General features: G+C 38.6%; 2 protein-coding genes across 3 annotated transcripts; both read left to right on the top strand.

Annotated features, from left to right (window-relative positions):
* The first annotated feature begins 1,696 nt into the window (after positions 1–1,696).
* Positions 1,697–8,606, top strand: LOC137253950 (dihydrolipoyl dehydrogenase, mitochondrial). Its single transcript, XM_067791554.1, has 6 exons — positions 1,697–1,865; positions 6,466–6,609; positions 6,679–7,062; positions 7,130–7,918; positions 8,000–8,089; positions 8,154–8,606. The coding sequence occupies exons 1-6, from the start codon at positions 1,824–1,826 to the stop codon at positions 8,217–8,219; spliced, it is 1,515 nt and encodes a 504-aa protein (XP_067647655.1). The 5' UTR covers positions 1,697–1,823; the 3' UTR covers positions 8,220–8,606.
* A 3,059-nt stretch (positions 8,607–11,665) lies between these two features.
* On the top strand, positions 11,666–14,939 carry TrpRS-m (Tryptophanyl-tRNA synthetase, mitochondrial). 2 transcript variants are annotated; one of them, XM_067791274.1, is made up of 4 exons: positions 11,666–11,935; positions 11,995–12,156; positions 13,008–13,270; positions 13,633–14,939. In XM_067791274.1, exons 1-4 carry the CDS (start codon positions 11,807–11,809, stop codon positions 14,552–14,554), a joined length of 1,476 nt encoding a protein of 491 aa, XP_067647375.1. In that variant the 5' UTR covers positions 11,666–11,806; the 3' UTR covers positions 14,555–14,939. The 2 variants fall into 2 exon arrangements, with proteins under 2 accessions (XP_067647375.1, XP_067647376.1); XM_067791275.1 differs by lacking the exon at positions 11,995–12,156.
* The last annotated feature ends 672 nt before the right edge of the window (positions 14,940–15,611 follow it).

Raw genomic sequence — 15,611 nt, 5'->3', positions numbered from 1 at the left:
AAAGTTTATTTGAAAACCGCCGTACCAAGCATAGCTTTAAAAGATTAAAATATGCAAAAAGAAGGCAATTGGGAAAAACTTTACAACAACTAAGGCATGACGTAGCTGAATGCGTTTATAACCATTTCAACTATCGTAGGAGTGCAGGTTCGACTCCCACTCCCGGGAGAAAAGGCTTTGAAGAGATTTACAAGGTATAATCGAAACAGCTGTCGCCTTGTCCGTCCTGATGTCACGTTGTTAATTTTTCCCAAATTATTAAATAAACTATTTTTTGCTAAGTTATAGCTTATTATTCTAGTCTAAGACCCTTTTAAACTTTTTTTATATCTAAGTTGCCGTGATCTTTAGCCGATCCCGTCCATTTATAAGGAAAATATGTGTACGAAACATAGAAAATTGCTTAGTCATGAAAGGGGCGGTGCCACGCCCATTTTTTTTAAATTTGAAGTTTTTCATATTTATTGTTATAAATCCACTTGGGAAATGAAATACCATTGATATAAAGCTCTTTTTTTGCAAAGATATAGCTTATTTTATTCGTCCACGATTTTTTTAAAAATCTTTTATATAAAAGTGGGCGTGGTCCTTAACCGATTTCATTAATTTTTCTTCAAAGCATTCCTTATAGTAAAAGCTACCTCTGCCGAATTTTGTTAGGATAGGTTTAACGATTTTTGATATATGATTAATAATATTTGTTAAATTGATTTTATCACAAGTGGACGGTGCCACGCCCATTTTAAAACTTTTTTTCAAATTTTTATCAAGAGTCAATATCAGTCCACACATCAAAAGTCAATATTCTAGGTGTATTATTTAATAAATAATCAGGTTTTATTTTCCAAAATGTTATACGTTATATATATAAAAAGTGTGCGTGGTTATCATCCGATTTCGCTCATTTTCAATACCAATCTATTATGGGTCCAGATAAATCGTGTACCAAATTTGGTGAAGATATCTCAATATTTACTCAAGTTATCGTGTTAACGGACAGACGGACGGACGGACATGGCTCAATCAAATTTTTTTTCGATACTGATGATTTTGATATATGGAAGTCTATATCAGTCTCGATTCCTTTATACCTGTGCAACCAACCGTTATCCAAAGTTAAAATAAGGGGGACTCATGTAACCGTATAAATGCCTTATAAAGTGTGTAAACGTATAAATTTATCTAGTGCGTAAACGAGCTGTCAAATCTTGTATGAAAAATCATTTACACAATTTGTATAAATTTACGCGCACATTTCATTGTGTAAACGCGGTAAACTCCAAGGAATGCAACCTTGCAGACATTACAGCAGGCATTTTCATCAGAAATCCCCAACATCAGCAAGTAAATGCATTTTAGTTTTGATTTTTCACTTAATCTTGGCATTTTTTAATTTGTATAACAATCAAAAAAATTTGTTCGGCAATAATACAGCTGATAAACATTCAAGTTTATCAATAGTATTACTAGGTGCGTTCATATAACAGCGTGTGTAAATGGATATAATTTTACACCTTATAAGTTTATATGCTTTCATGAGTCCCCCTATACTCTGTGTGCAAAGCACGCTGACTATAAAAATTCACCCAGTCCGCTCCCTTATTATTTTTAGCGTGGAGCCGACTTTGAATTGCAATAGTTTTCGAACAGACATCGTTGGTTTCCTTTTTGACATTTCGCCTTGCTTAAATATTCTTTCTTGTGATTCCGTACGCAATTTAATCGCCTTTCACCGGAGGAATCTCTTGCAAATTTGTTAAAGTAGAAATTGTTCTTTTAACCATTTGTTAGTTATCTTAAATTAACGCAAATTTACAACAAAAATGCAGTGTACCTTACGTAACTTCATCACGGTAACAATTAAGGTGAGACATTTAAAGAAATAGCAGTGGAAAAGTGAATGTTTTCGGTGGTGATATGTACTGCTGGATTTATTGGCAACTGTAATTTTTGTGGTTATGCAATTCATTAAAGTTAACCTATTCAGAGGGTTAGCGGTGAAAGGGATTAACTGAACACCTAAATAAATATACAAGATAGTGAATAGAGTGATACCGTTTTCCAAATTAAACAAAAAAACAAAAACACCTTAAAAATCCATTCCATTAAAATGTGCATTCCAAATGCACTGATCCATTGTTGGCGATGCAGAGCAGGCATGCTTTTGAGTGAAAATTTTGTGGACGCAGTTTTTTTTTGAAAAAATAGAGGTAATGACAAAGAGCATGTAGCATAGATAACGCATAAACTCAGTCACCTTCAATGGTAAAATTTACAATGCCTTCAATTGCCTATATTGAAACAATGAAAGATTTGAAATGTAAATAAAGCGCTAAAACATTTCTGACCTTGAGAGTAGTCATGTGATGAATTTCAAACATGGCATTAGAATGGGTTCTTAAAAAAATTGTGACTTTCTGATAACGAAATGGTTAAGATTAAAAACATGCACGAACATATGTGTATATATAAACATATATACATACAATGGTTAATCTTAACACCATGGTCATATGTAAATGAGGAATGAAAGATCGGCTGCTGTGGCGTACAAAACTAAACAAATTTTCGAAAGATATTTAGAAATATATATGATTCCACGATTACTCACATAAGAGAATGAGAAAAACATGTTGTGGTAGCGGTAAAACTACTCCCCGAGCGCTTTAGAGAGTGTTATAATTGATAGACCTTTGTAGAATACATATACATAGGCCCGGTACTTTTATATTTTAATTTTTTTACGATCCTTAAGACCTAGTTGATTTTTTCTTTTATTTTAATGATATTTTTATTAATATGAATCTTACCAAAGTAACTCAATTGATTAACTTCTTTAATGAAGCCAAAATTGTTTATTAATAAATGATGGTACTATTCTTTTTAACTTGTTGAGGAAATTATAAAATTCTATTTTTTCTTTTGTGTTTTCCACCTGTTTTTTCATTTATCCGATTATTTTATTTTTTTTGTTGTTTAAATAATTAAATATAATATATATATATATATTATATAAAAAATTAAATGGCCAACTTGCACTGGATATAAAAACAAATTTACAAGAAGAATATCAAGCGCCCCAGCGGGTAAGGGAGTCAGAATATACCCGCGGTAGGTATGCCTGTCGTAAGAGGCGACTAAAATACCAGATTCAAGGGGTATGTAGCGCAACCCTTCAGGTTGCCATCGCAATATATAGCTTCTCCAAACCCAATTGTCAACCTCACCTATCCGCGGCGAATCCTGTTTCACTAACAGACGAGGCTCTGGCGACCCCAAGCTCCTCATGGAACTTGGGGGTGAGGAGGGAGGGGATGGCCTGGAGGTTTAATGTGGCCACATAAATCGTTCCCGAGATGGTCGGGCTAGCACCTTAATGGTGCTGTAGTACCGGAGCGTACCGGATCTGTATCCGGCAATGGACCATCACATCGATAACACTCCCCAAAGCCATCGGGGAGCAACCTTATCGCTAAAACAACAACAACAACAAGAATATCAAGCTTGGAATTTTTGTCAAGAACTATTTCTTTAATTAATACCTATAAGAACACAAGAACATTTTTAATTTTGCAAGATTATTCGAAACATATCAAGATTGGAACTTTTGTCAAGAACTAATTCTACAATAATATTTTTAGTGTTTATGTTGTTGTTGTTGTTGTAGCAATGCTCGCCCGACCTAATAGCCGCGACCGATCACAAATTGTCATCAATGTCCTCTAACGGGAGTCCAAGGAAACTTGCCGTTTCAACAGGGGTGGACCATAAGGAAAGGGGTGTTAGAGGCGTTGGTTCCACATTACAATTAAAGAGATGGTTGGTGTCATGTGGGGACACATTGCAAGCAGGGCATACATTTTGTATGTCGGGGTTGATTCTGGATAGGTAAGAGTTTAACCTGTTACAGTATCCAGAACGAAGTTGAGCAAGAGTGACACGCGTTTCCCTGGGGAGTATGCTTCCCAAGGCAGTCGATTCTATGTACCGGAGCGACTCGGGATTTTTCCCGACCAAGGACTGTCATTTCAGTGTGACCCCATTTTAGTGTTTATAGTATAGTATAGTTTATTAATTCAGTCTATGATAAAGAATCTTACAGACTAGATACAATAACATATTAAAAATAAAATAAATATAGGTTGTAAACATATAAATTAGGTACAACATTATGTAAAGAGTAAGACAAAGGAAGCTTTGAATGTATCTCTGGACGCAGAAAAATCAATATTTAGTCTAGTAGAGATTTTATTTATTTCAGTAAGGGCGCGGAAAATTGGGCTAAAATAAAAGTAATTTTCTCTACAAGAACTCAAGTAAAAAGGCAGGAATGCGCGCAAATTTTTTTGCGGCACATTAAACGATATTTTCTCAAGAAGAGTCGCACAGTCCAAAGAGCCCACAAATAAGGCATACACAAACATAACCAAGTGCACCGTTCTCCCCGCTTCAAGTGATTGCAGATTGATGAGTTGACAACGAGAAGAATAAGAAGGCAGTGGGTTATCGAAATGTAAGGAGTTCAAAGCAAAACGGACAAACTTTCTTTGAACTCTTTCTATTCTGGCCGAATGATTACTGTAGATGGGGTTCCAGATATTGGAAGTATATTCAATTTTGGAGCGCACTAACGATATATATAGGGCTTTCTTAGTATACGGATCTTTAAAGTCCCTTGAATATCTGCGAAGAAAAGCAAGGTTCCTGTAGGCCATTGGGAGCACATAACATATGTGATTGGTGAATGTGAATTTTGAGTCAAAGACAACGCCTAGATCAACATGTTCGTTAATTGACGCCAACTGGATGCCTGAAATAGAGTACAACGAAGAATAGTAACTCATGGATTTTGAGAAAGACATACTAAAGCATTTTTTAACATTTAAGAAAAGATTATTTGCGCGACACCAATCATCCACATTATTAAGGTTACTTTGCAGAAGGCAGGAATCCGAAGGGGCATTAATTCTACGGAAAAATTTAAGATCATCAGCAAATAGCAGAAAACTGGAGTTTTTGAAGCAGGAACCAATATCATTTATGAAAAGCACAAATAGGAGTGGACCGAGAATACTTCCCTGAGGCACTCCAGATGTTGCGACAAATGAGTGGGACTTAAGATTTTCGATCTTAACACACAAGAGTCTATTCGTCAGGTAGGATTTCAACCAGCTTAAAAACACAGAGTGAAAGCCAATACACTCAAGTTTATATAAAAGAATCTGGTGAGAGACCTTGTCGAAGGCCTTCGAGAAGTCCGTGTATATAACATCAATTTGAGATCCATCTTTAAATGCGGATATACAAAAATCCGGGAAAGACGCCGAGTTAGTCACAGTAGAACGTCCGGCAGTAAAACCATGTTGATTGGTTTCAACAATGCGTTTGACTATAAAGGACAGTTTATCTTTTATTATATTTTCGAAAAGTTTCGAACAAACAGTAAGTTTAGCAATAGGCCTATAGTTTGAAACATCGTTTTTATTCCCGGTTTTGAAAATCGGTGTTATCGAAGCTAATTTCCATCTATCTATAAAAATGCCAGATGAGAGAGACAAATTAAATATGTAGCAAAGGGGTGAACATAAAGATACACTGCAGTGCTTCAGAACATACGCGCAGCCGCCATCACTGTCGCATTTCAGTGAGGGCTTTAGTGTTAACATAGCATTGCCAACGTCAGTATTGGAGATCGTGAGCGATCCAAAATCCAATCGTTCATTGACAGCAGAGAGCAGATTCGGAACAGCAACATCACCTTCAAAACTAGCTTTAAAGAATTCAGCAAAGAGTTCAACAGAATCATCCAAAGACTGCGCGCACTTGCCATTAAAGTGCATGCAAGTGGGAATATTAGAAGAGCCAGGTTTGGAGCGAATAAAATTCCAAAAAGCCTTAGGATTTACTTTAAGATCCGTTTCGAGCCTTCCCATATACTGGTTATACAGAAATTTATCGAGAACGTTAAACTGTTTCACACTAGTTGTATATTGCTGAATTATTTGTCAAGTTTGAAGAATTACCTGGCAGGGGAATCAAACGTTCCAACCATTATATCAAATCTCAAAAAAAAAAAAAAATAGAGATGTATTTCATTATATATTTAGGGATTTACAAAATATAAACAGTTTTCTTATGAACTTTTTCATATTATCACGGTCTTATATCGCAGTAGGTAATTCATTATACATTTTGTACCCTTACTCTATGCTTTTGTTACTATTTCCAGTTTCATAATTATGAATCTCATGATTATATTGTTTGTATTTTATTGCTCAGGTAACTCGGTAACATTCCTTATCTCACGTGATGTATAAATTTCTTTCTTTTCGGAACTGGCACTAAGCCGTTTAACCCTCTTAACCAAATCCTATGGGGCACATCACAGTTGTTTAATTGCTGCGTGGATTATATTTGATATTTTTCTTTTTAAAATATGGTGTCAAAATCTTTCTCCTTTTACAGACCCCGCTATGCACAAATGGCGCTATATTGGGTGCGTTGAATGGCCGTTTCTACTCGAGCACACATGAGGCCGATTTGGTGGTGATCGGTTCTGGTCCAGGCGGCTATGTAGCTGCCATCAAAGCTGCCCAATTGGGTTTGAAAGTATACAATATCGATTTATCTAATTCTATTATATTATCTTATCAAAATAATATGCATGCGTGATTTCAGACCGTTAGCGTTGAGAAAAATCCCACATTGGGTGGTACCTGCCTCAATGTTGGTTGCATTCCTTCAAAATCGTTGCTAAATAATTCCCACTACTATCACATGGCGCATTCGGGTGATTTGGCAAATCGTGGCATTAATTGTGGCAGCGTATCTTTGGATTTGGAGAAACTCATGGGACAAAAAGTTAACTCTGTCAAAGCACTTACTGGTGGTATTGCTCAGTTATTCAAAAAGAACAAAGTTACACAACTGACGGGATATGGTACCATTGTCAGTCCCAACGAAGTGCAAGTAAAAAAAGATGATGGCAGCATTGAAACTGTAAAAACCAAAAACATCATGATCGCCACAGGCAGTGAAGTAACGCCATTCCCTGGTATTGAGGTATTATTTATATTTAAATTGTGTTTACAGAAAACTCCAACCTAAAGTATGCTTGTTTTCTATTTAGATTGACGAAGAAGTCATCGTTTCGAGTACTGGTGCACTCTCACTCAAACAAGTACCAGAGAAAATGGTTGTTATTGGCGCCGGTGTTATTGGTTTGGAATTGGGTTCAGTATGGTCACGCTTAGGTGCTGAAGTTACAGCTGTTGAATTCATTGACACCATAGGCGGTGCTGGCATAGATACTGAGGTATCCAAGACTTTCCAGAAAGTACTGGTCAAACAAGGTTTAAAATTTTTGCTGGGCACTAAGGTGATGGCTGCACAGCGCAGTGGTAGCAACGTTACGGTAACTGTGGAGAATGCTAAATCTGGTGAAAAGCAAGATATTTCTTGCGATGCATTGTTAGTATGTGTTGGCCGTCGTCCATTCACCGAAGGTCTTGGCCTTGAAACTGTTGGCATTGTTAAAGATGATAAGGGTCGCGTTCCAGTGAATGCCAATTTCCAAACAACTGTACCCAGTATTTATGCTATTGGTGACTGCATACATGGTCCTATGTTGGCACACAAAGCTGAAGATGAGGGCATAATTTGCGTAGAAGGCATACTTGGAGGACCTGTACATATCGATTATAATTGCGTGCCAAGTGTTGTGTATACACATCCCGAGGTAGCGTGGGTAGGCAAATCAGAGGAGCAATTGAAGCAAGAAGGCGTTGAATATAAAGTTGGCAAATTCCCCTTCTTGGCTAATTCACGCGCTAAGACCAATAATGAGACAGATGGTTTCGTTAAAGTATTAGCCGATAAAGCGACCGATCGTGTGTTGGGAACACATATTATTGGACCAGTGAGTATTAAATAACCATGCGTGTTAAACGAACACGCGAGCTTGTTTGCAATATTTCTAATATATATATTTTTAACGTAGAATGCCGGTGAACTGATTAACGAAGCTGTGCTGGCGATGGAATATGGTGCTGCCGCTGAGGATATTGCCCGTGTCTGCCATGCCCATCCTGTAAGCGTTATTAACAAATATTTTTAATAAATGATTTTTAATTTTTAATTTTCTTTTCTTGCAGACTTGCGCTGAAGCTCTACGTGAAGCGAATGTTGCTGCCGCCTTTGGTAAACCAATTAACTTCTAATCACATAGTACATAGTTAGCGCCATGTTAGCCAAGCAATAATCATCCCTAAATTACTTTTAAAACATATAGCTAAACATTCACTTTGCCTCTTTAACTTCATGTAAATTTATTTATGAATTGCTATGTATACATAAAAAAAGACGCAACAAGTTGTGTTTTCTGCGCTCAAAGAGCCTATCATAATTATCTTAAATGTATATCACTTTCGACTGCATGAACGTTAAGTTGTTGGTCAGAAGGAGTTTATTTAATATTAACTGACTTTAACAGTGAATCCATGTGATGAGTGTACATTAGTGTAATTTTTAACGATAATGCGAAATGACGAATCTTGATGGTTATAGTTTAGAGAAAAAAGGATAAAATAAAGAATGAAGTAAATCGATATTATGCATTATTCCACATTTTGGGGAAAATCGCGCAATCTCAGACGCTGACTTTAGGGACGTTCTTCAACGGAGTTCTGGGAGAGGGCGTTTTTGAAATCAATTGTGAAATAGGGAGTTATCGAAAGGATTCTAAGTTCACGAAACGGCCGCTGAGTTGTAGGGTTGTATTCCACTCAGCAGTTGTGTAGATGTTGCCTAACCTAAGATGGAGCTACTCGCAATAAAACATACGGTAATTCTATACGACAGCATGACACTGCTAATACCGCGCTAAATGCCATTAGCACCCAGATAAATTGCGGTTTAAATCAATACCCCCACCATAGAACAGTACTCGTAGCGCTAGACCTATCAAAAGGTTTTGATACGGTCAACCATGGCTCGTTACTGCAGGACCTGGAAGGGTCTACCCTTCCCCCATGTCTTAAAAGGTGGACCGCAAATTATCTGGGTGGTCGGCAGGCATCGGTGCAATTTAGAAACGAAACATCAAAACCAAGGAGAATTAAACAGGTGGTGCCACAGGGTGGTGTCCTATCCCCACTTTTGTTTAATTTCTACATATCTAAGCTACCTTCACCACCGGGAGGAGTCACAATCGTTTCCTACGCCGATGACTGCACAATAATGGCCACAGGCCCAGGCCCAAAGATCGATGCGCTATGCAATAAAATAAACGGCTACCTCCCTGATCTCTCCAGTTTTTTCGCCTCGCGAAACCTGGCATTATCACCGACTAAATCTTCCGCGACCTTATTTACAACATGGACGCCCCAAATGTCGACCATTTTGAACATCCACGTCGATGGCACTACGCTACCGACTGTCCTACACCCCAAAATCTTGGGTGTGACGTTTGATCAGGATCTACATTTTGGTGAGCACGCAGCCGCAATTGTTCCGAGAATTCAGAGCCGTAACAAAATCCTCAAATCCCTCGCTGGCAGTACTTGGGGAAAAGATAAAGAAACGCTCATGACTACATACAAAGCAATTAGCCAGCCGATTACGTGCTACGCGTCACCCATATGGTCGCCAAGCCTAAAAATCACCCACTGGAAGAAACTACAGGCCTGCCAAAATACTGCTCTCAGAATCGCCACGGGCTGTCTTCTTATGTCCCCAGAACACCATCTGCATAATGAGGCGAGAATACTCCCCATCAGGGAGAGGAATGAGATGCTGACCAAACAGTTCCTGTTGAATACCCAGAAACCTGGGCATCCCGACAGACATCTGATTGATGAACCAGCACCGCCTAGGGGCTTAAGGAGTCATCTCCGTAATCATTTTGAGGAAATACGGCACCTGAGAACCCAGCCGTATGAAGTGAAAAAACAAGCAGGTCCTTGGTGAACTCCATAAACAGGCGTCGGACCTTTACGCCGGGAATTGCCCGGTGAATCCAGTACTTAACGAAAATTATCCAAACCTTGCGGAAGAGGAACGCATACTCCCCAGGGAAACGCGTGTCACTCTTGCTCAACTTCGTTCTGGATACTGTAACAGGTTAAACTCTTACCTATCCAGAATCAACCCCGACATACAAAATGTATGCCCCGCTTGCAATGTGTCCCCACATGACACCAACCATCTCTTCAATTGTAATGTGGAACCAACGCCTCTAACACCCCTTTCCTTATGGTCCACCCCGGTTGAAACGGCAAGTTTCCTTGGACTCCCGTTAGAGGATATTGATGACAATTTGTGATCGGTCGCGGCTATTAGGTGGGGCGAGCATTGCTACAACGACAACAACAACAACTGCTAATACGCGTCCAAAAATATCGAGAGAGGTGTTAAAAGAAGCGTATTGAACTCGACAACAATAATCCGGAAAAACCGAAAAATGCTCCGAAGCCGGGGGTGGGATCCATAGTATTTTTGCACACCTTCCTGCATTGGCGGCTTATAAAAAATTACCTTTGGTGGGACCAACACCGGTTTGGAGACCAAACTATATCCGCGCAAAACAATCCTCACAATCCACGCAATGAAACGTGAACCAGATACGGATAGAGATTTAACATGCAAATGCAAAAACAATGAATATCCGTATCTGGTTCATGTTTCATTGGAACACGAGGTATGTTCACAAAAATCATCAAAATTACAACAACCACATGTAAATTTTCAATTTCTTTTGCAAATATCTCTTTACAGGGCCAACATTTTTGACCTCCGTTTCGGATTCGCCATCCTGGATCCAAAACGCATGTAAATTTTCAATTTCTTTTGCAAATATCTTAAAAGGCCCAACATTTTTTACCTCCGTTTCGCATTCGCCATCCTGGATCCAAAACGCGTCTTTTGATATCACTCTTGGTGTTTTTGGTCGTGTATTAAGAGCGTTGTTGTTGTTGTAGCGATAAGGATACTCCCCGAAGGCCTTCGGGGAGTGTTATCCGAGTTGATGGTCCTTTGCCGGATGCAGATCCGGTACGTTCCGGTACCAAGCCCGACCATCTCGGGAACGATTTGTTATGACCACATGGGACCTTCTAGGCCAACCCGCCCTCCCACACCCTACATGCATGAGGAGTTCGGAGTCGCCAGAGCCTCGGCTGTTAATGAAACAGGAATCACCACGGATAGGTAAGGTTGACAATTGGGTGTGGAGAAGCTATATATTGCGCTGGCAACCTCAAAAGGATTTATTTTTTTTTTTTTTTAACCTCAAAGGGTTGGGCTACACAACCCGTTGAATCTATTTGGTATTTTAGTCGCCTCTTACGACAGGCATACCTACCGCGGGTATATTCTAACCCTCTAACCCGCTGGGGGTGTGTCATGCTGTCATATAAAATTACCAAACTTTCTTCGGGATCATGTACCTTCTTTGGCCAAATAATATGCCGAAAATATGAGGCCAAGGTCGTTGTCTGCTTCCTTATATAGTTTTAGACTATTACTAGACATAGTATTAGACTATTGAATTCAGAGCATTTAATTTTTAGCACTTTTTTCTTGGGACCTTTTTTTGCAACACTGTCAAATCTCTCAATTTTACTCACAAACGGTTCGTTCTTCTGACGCTTTTTGGCAACACCAACTGTCAGCTGTCAATAGAAGAAAAAAATTATCCCATTCAGTTTTTCAGTTCAGAACTTTTCTTTTTGGCAAAAAAACACTTTTATTATAAATAAAAGCATAAAATATTGTTATATTATTATAATTTTGTTGTGTCCAATTCATAATGAATACAATAAAGCTATTGTCAAGTTTAGCTGCGCGTGGTGGAGGCAGAACCATTTTGCTTTTGCACCATCAGGCACGAATGGGTATATCAATGCGTTCCGTACAAAAAGCCAAGGATGTAGTTGAGGTAAGTAAGGAATGCGTGTTTGACTTTCTATTTTAATAAAACTGCACTTTTGTTGCTAGACCACAGATTATCCACGTAGGGTTTTCTCAGGCATACAACCGTCAGGTGCCTTGCATTTGGGCAACTATTTGGGAGCTGTCCAAAATTGGACTAGATTGCAGAATGCTAAAGAGGAGGTCACATTTTGTATTGTGGATATGCATGCGATGACAGTGCCACCGGTAAGAATGATAATCTTTCTAATGTTATAAACCAGCAGAACTATATCCTTAACTTTCTAAATTGGATGTAGGAATAAAACCGTTCAAGGGCTTGAGAAGAAACTAACACAACTATCTAAATTAATATCTGACCAGCCGCAGTTTTACCTATTAGTAGTACTGGATACATACATATGTATATCCCATATATGCTTGGCACTTTTAGAATATAAGGCCAAGGGTCCACAAGTTTCCATACTAAAAACCAGGGAAACCCAAAAAATTCTTTTCAAAACACATATCTCTTATCTTATTTCGGTTTATTGTTGCGATGAGAGGGCGGCACCCATACCAATGGAAGGACAAGGTAGAAAACGATTTAGATTCTCTGGGATTTACTAATTGGCGCTTGTAAAATCGACTGTCCCGTTTTAGGTGTCATTTCAGTAATTATAAAAAAAATGCAGCAGTAACCCTCGACTCAAAAATCAATCGTGTAGCAACAGTTAGGCAGTATGAATCTTAAATCAATAACCATTTTAGAAGTAGTACAATAGGAAAGCCAACTGTTGTTGTTTTCGTTGTAGCAATAAGGTTTTCGGGGAGTGTTATCGATATTGATGGTCCTTTGCTGGATTTAGATCAGGTACGTTCCGAAAACAAGCACCACCCGTTTATATCGCGAACGATTTAATATAAAAGCGTTCAACCTTCTAAGCCATCCCACCCCTAGTGCTTTGAGAAACTTGAGGTCGCCAACAAAATATACATATGCGGAAGCTATGAACTGCGCTTATCAACCGCTTGAAAGTCCACTCTTTACTTCTTATTTTATATTTATTTATTAAACTATTTTTTATCATTTACCACAGGAACCAATTGCTTTGCGCGAGAATATATTTCAAATGGCTGCAGCAATGTTGGCTTGTGGTATTGATCCCGAGAAATCGACGCTTTTCGTGCAGTCAGCTGTGAAAGAGCATGCTGAACTAAGCTGGATTTTGGGTTGCTTAACAACTATGGCGCGTCTAGGACATTTGCCACAGTACAAGGAGAAAACGCGCGCTGTCAAGGAAATGCCATTAGGATTGTTTGTATATCCTGTGCTGCAGGCGGCGGATATAATGCTATACAAGTGAGTTACTAGTTGTTGTTGTTGTTGTTGTTGTTGTTGTTGTAGCAGTAACTAGTTTTATAAGATGTTATAAAAACTATTGCGTTCGAGGGTTACTTTACACTAAGTAGGAAAAACAAAGTTATATTTCGTTCAAAAAAATATATTTATGCCTCTCATTATAAAGTAAAATGGGATGGCTATTGGCGCATTCGAGATCAAAGTTTAAGGGAAATTCCCTGCTTCCTTCGAACTCACTGGAAACATGCTCAGCGGAATTCCATGCGTATTGCGGTGATCCCCTGAGCACTGTACTCACTGTGCTACCGAAAATATTTCTCATTAATATATCACATTTAGAAATAAATTTCACTTATTTTCAGAGCTACACATGTACCCGTTGGTGAAGATCAAGTGCAACACATACAACTCACTCAACATTTGGCAAACACATTCAACCGCATATATGGGAATACTTTTCCCATTTGTCATGCTGTCATTAGTGATAAATCCGCAGCACGCATACGTTCTTTACGTGATCCCAGTAAAAAAATGTCCAAGTCTGATCCTGATCCCAAAGCTGTAATTAATCTAACCGATGATGCAGATACAATTGTGGAGAAAGTCAAAAAGGCAGTCACAGACTTTTGTTCCGATGTACATTACAATCCGGACACACGTCAAGGTGTTAGCAATCTTATATCAATACATTCGCTTCTTACCGGCAAGAGTGTACAACAAATATGCGATGAAGCGAAAAGTATAGATACTGGTAAATATAAAATGCGTGTCGCTGAACAGATTGTCGAACATTTACGTCCCATACGCAATAAAATTAATCAACAATTGGTGCGACGTAATGAATTGGTTTATTTGTTGGAAATGGGCGCCGAGAAAGCGCGTGAACAAGCTGTCATCACCATGGCAGAAGTTAAGCAAAAATTAGGATTGGGTGCACATCCTAACATGCCTACCATACTGGAGCAAAAGGATGAAGCTAAAGTGCCAATTAAATCTAAAAAGCCTGTGCAAGAAATGAAAAAAATTGGCGATGTTGAAGTACCAGTGGTGCCTAAACAACAGCTGCGCGTTGAAAAGAAACAACAAATGCGTATAGAAATTCAATCAAATGTTGATGTGGACATAATAGCACCGCCGCCAAAATTAGAGATTAAGCCAACGTCTAATAAAACAACCACAAGTAATGAATCATCATCGGGCGCAGTTGCGACGAAGGCATTGGTGCCAAGAAAGACTTCGGATGACACAAAAATGGATCAACAGCAAAAGGAGATTAAAATTTAGGAAATTAATTAAATTTGTACAAAATTGTTAGTATTGCCGATTGTAGTTCCTTCTCTTCTATTTGTTTTGTTAATTTTCGAATGTGTGTGTGCTAGTGATTGTAAATATTTAAATTTTTAGTATGTATTAAGAGATATTTTTAGTATGTTTATTTTATGATTTTATTTTCCGCTTTCTTTTGTAAAATATTTCGATAAGTATGTAGATTTGCCATATAAGCCTTTTCTCTAAAGACAAATAAGAGCTTAATAACTGTAAATCTACATATTATTGAAGCTTTAAACTAAGAAATTAGGTAATGTTAAAAAATGCACTGAATTTTATTTTGTGATTATGTATAAATACATGCGCAAAATAAATTTAGGAGTTGAAAAAGCACAAATAATATCTGTATACGTTGGTCAGTGGTCCAAGCAAGGGAGAACGTTTTCTACTCGCCATTCATCAGTAAATGGCTGAAGTGGTTCTTTTACTCAAATAGCTGGATATGAGGAATAACTTGATGTCTAAGGAAGGACTCGAATTACAAGGATTCGTAACTTCAGGTATTGACTACAGTGATTAGGATACAAAGAAAGGCTCATTACCTCTTACAAAGCAATTGGCCAGCCGATTGCATGCTACGCGTTCCCTATATGGTCGCCAAGCCTAAAAACTACTCACTGGAAGAAGTTAGAGGCCTGCCAAAATACTGCTCTCGAACCGCCACGGGCTGTCTTCTTATGTCCCCAGAACACCATCTACATAATGAGGCGAGAATACTTCTCATTAGGGAGAGAAATGCGATGCTAACCAAACAGTTCCTGTTAAATACCCAGTAACCTGGACATCACAACAGACATCTGATTGATGAGCCAACACCGCCCAGGAGCTTAAAGAGTCATCTCCGCATTATGATGAAATACGGCACCTGAGAACTCGGCCGTATGAAGCCAAACAACACAAGCAGGTCCTCAGCGAACTCCACAAACAGGCGTCGGACCTTTATGCCGGGAATTGCCCGGTGAATCCAGTACTCAAAGCACAGTACACTTGCGGAAGAGGAACGCATACTCCC

Source organism: Eurosta solidaginis, chromosome 5 (genome assembly GCF_040869045.1).
Source record: "Eurosta solidaginis isolate ZX-2024a chromosome 5, ASM4086904v1, whole genome shotgun sequence".
NCBI lineage: Eukaryota > Metazoa > Arthropoda > Insecta > Diptera > Tephritidae > Eurosta > Eurosta solidaginis.
Note: the sequence above shows the minus strand (reverse complement) of the source record. Positions and strands in the feature narration are given on the sequence as shown.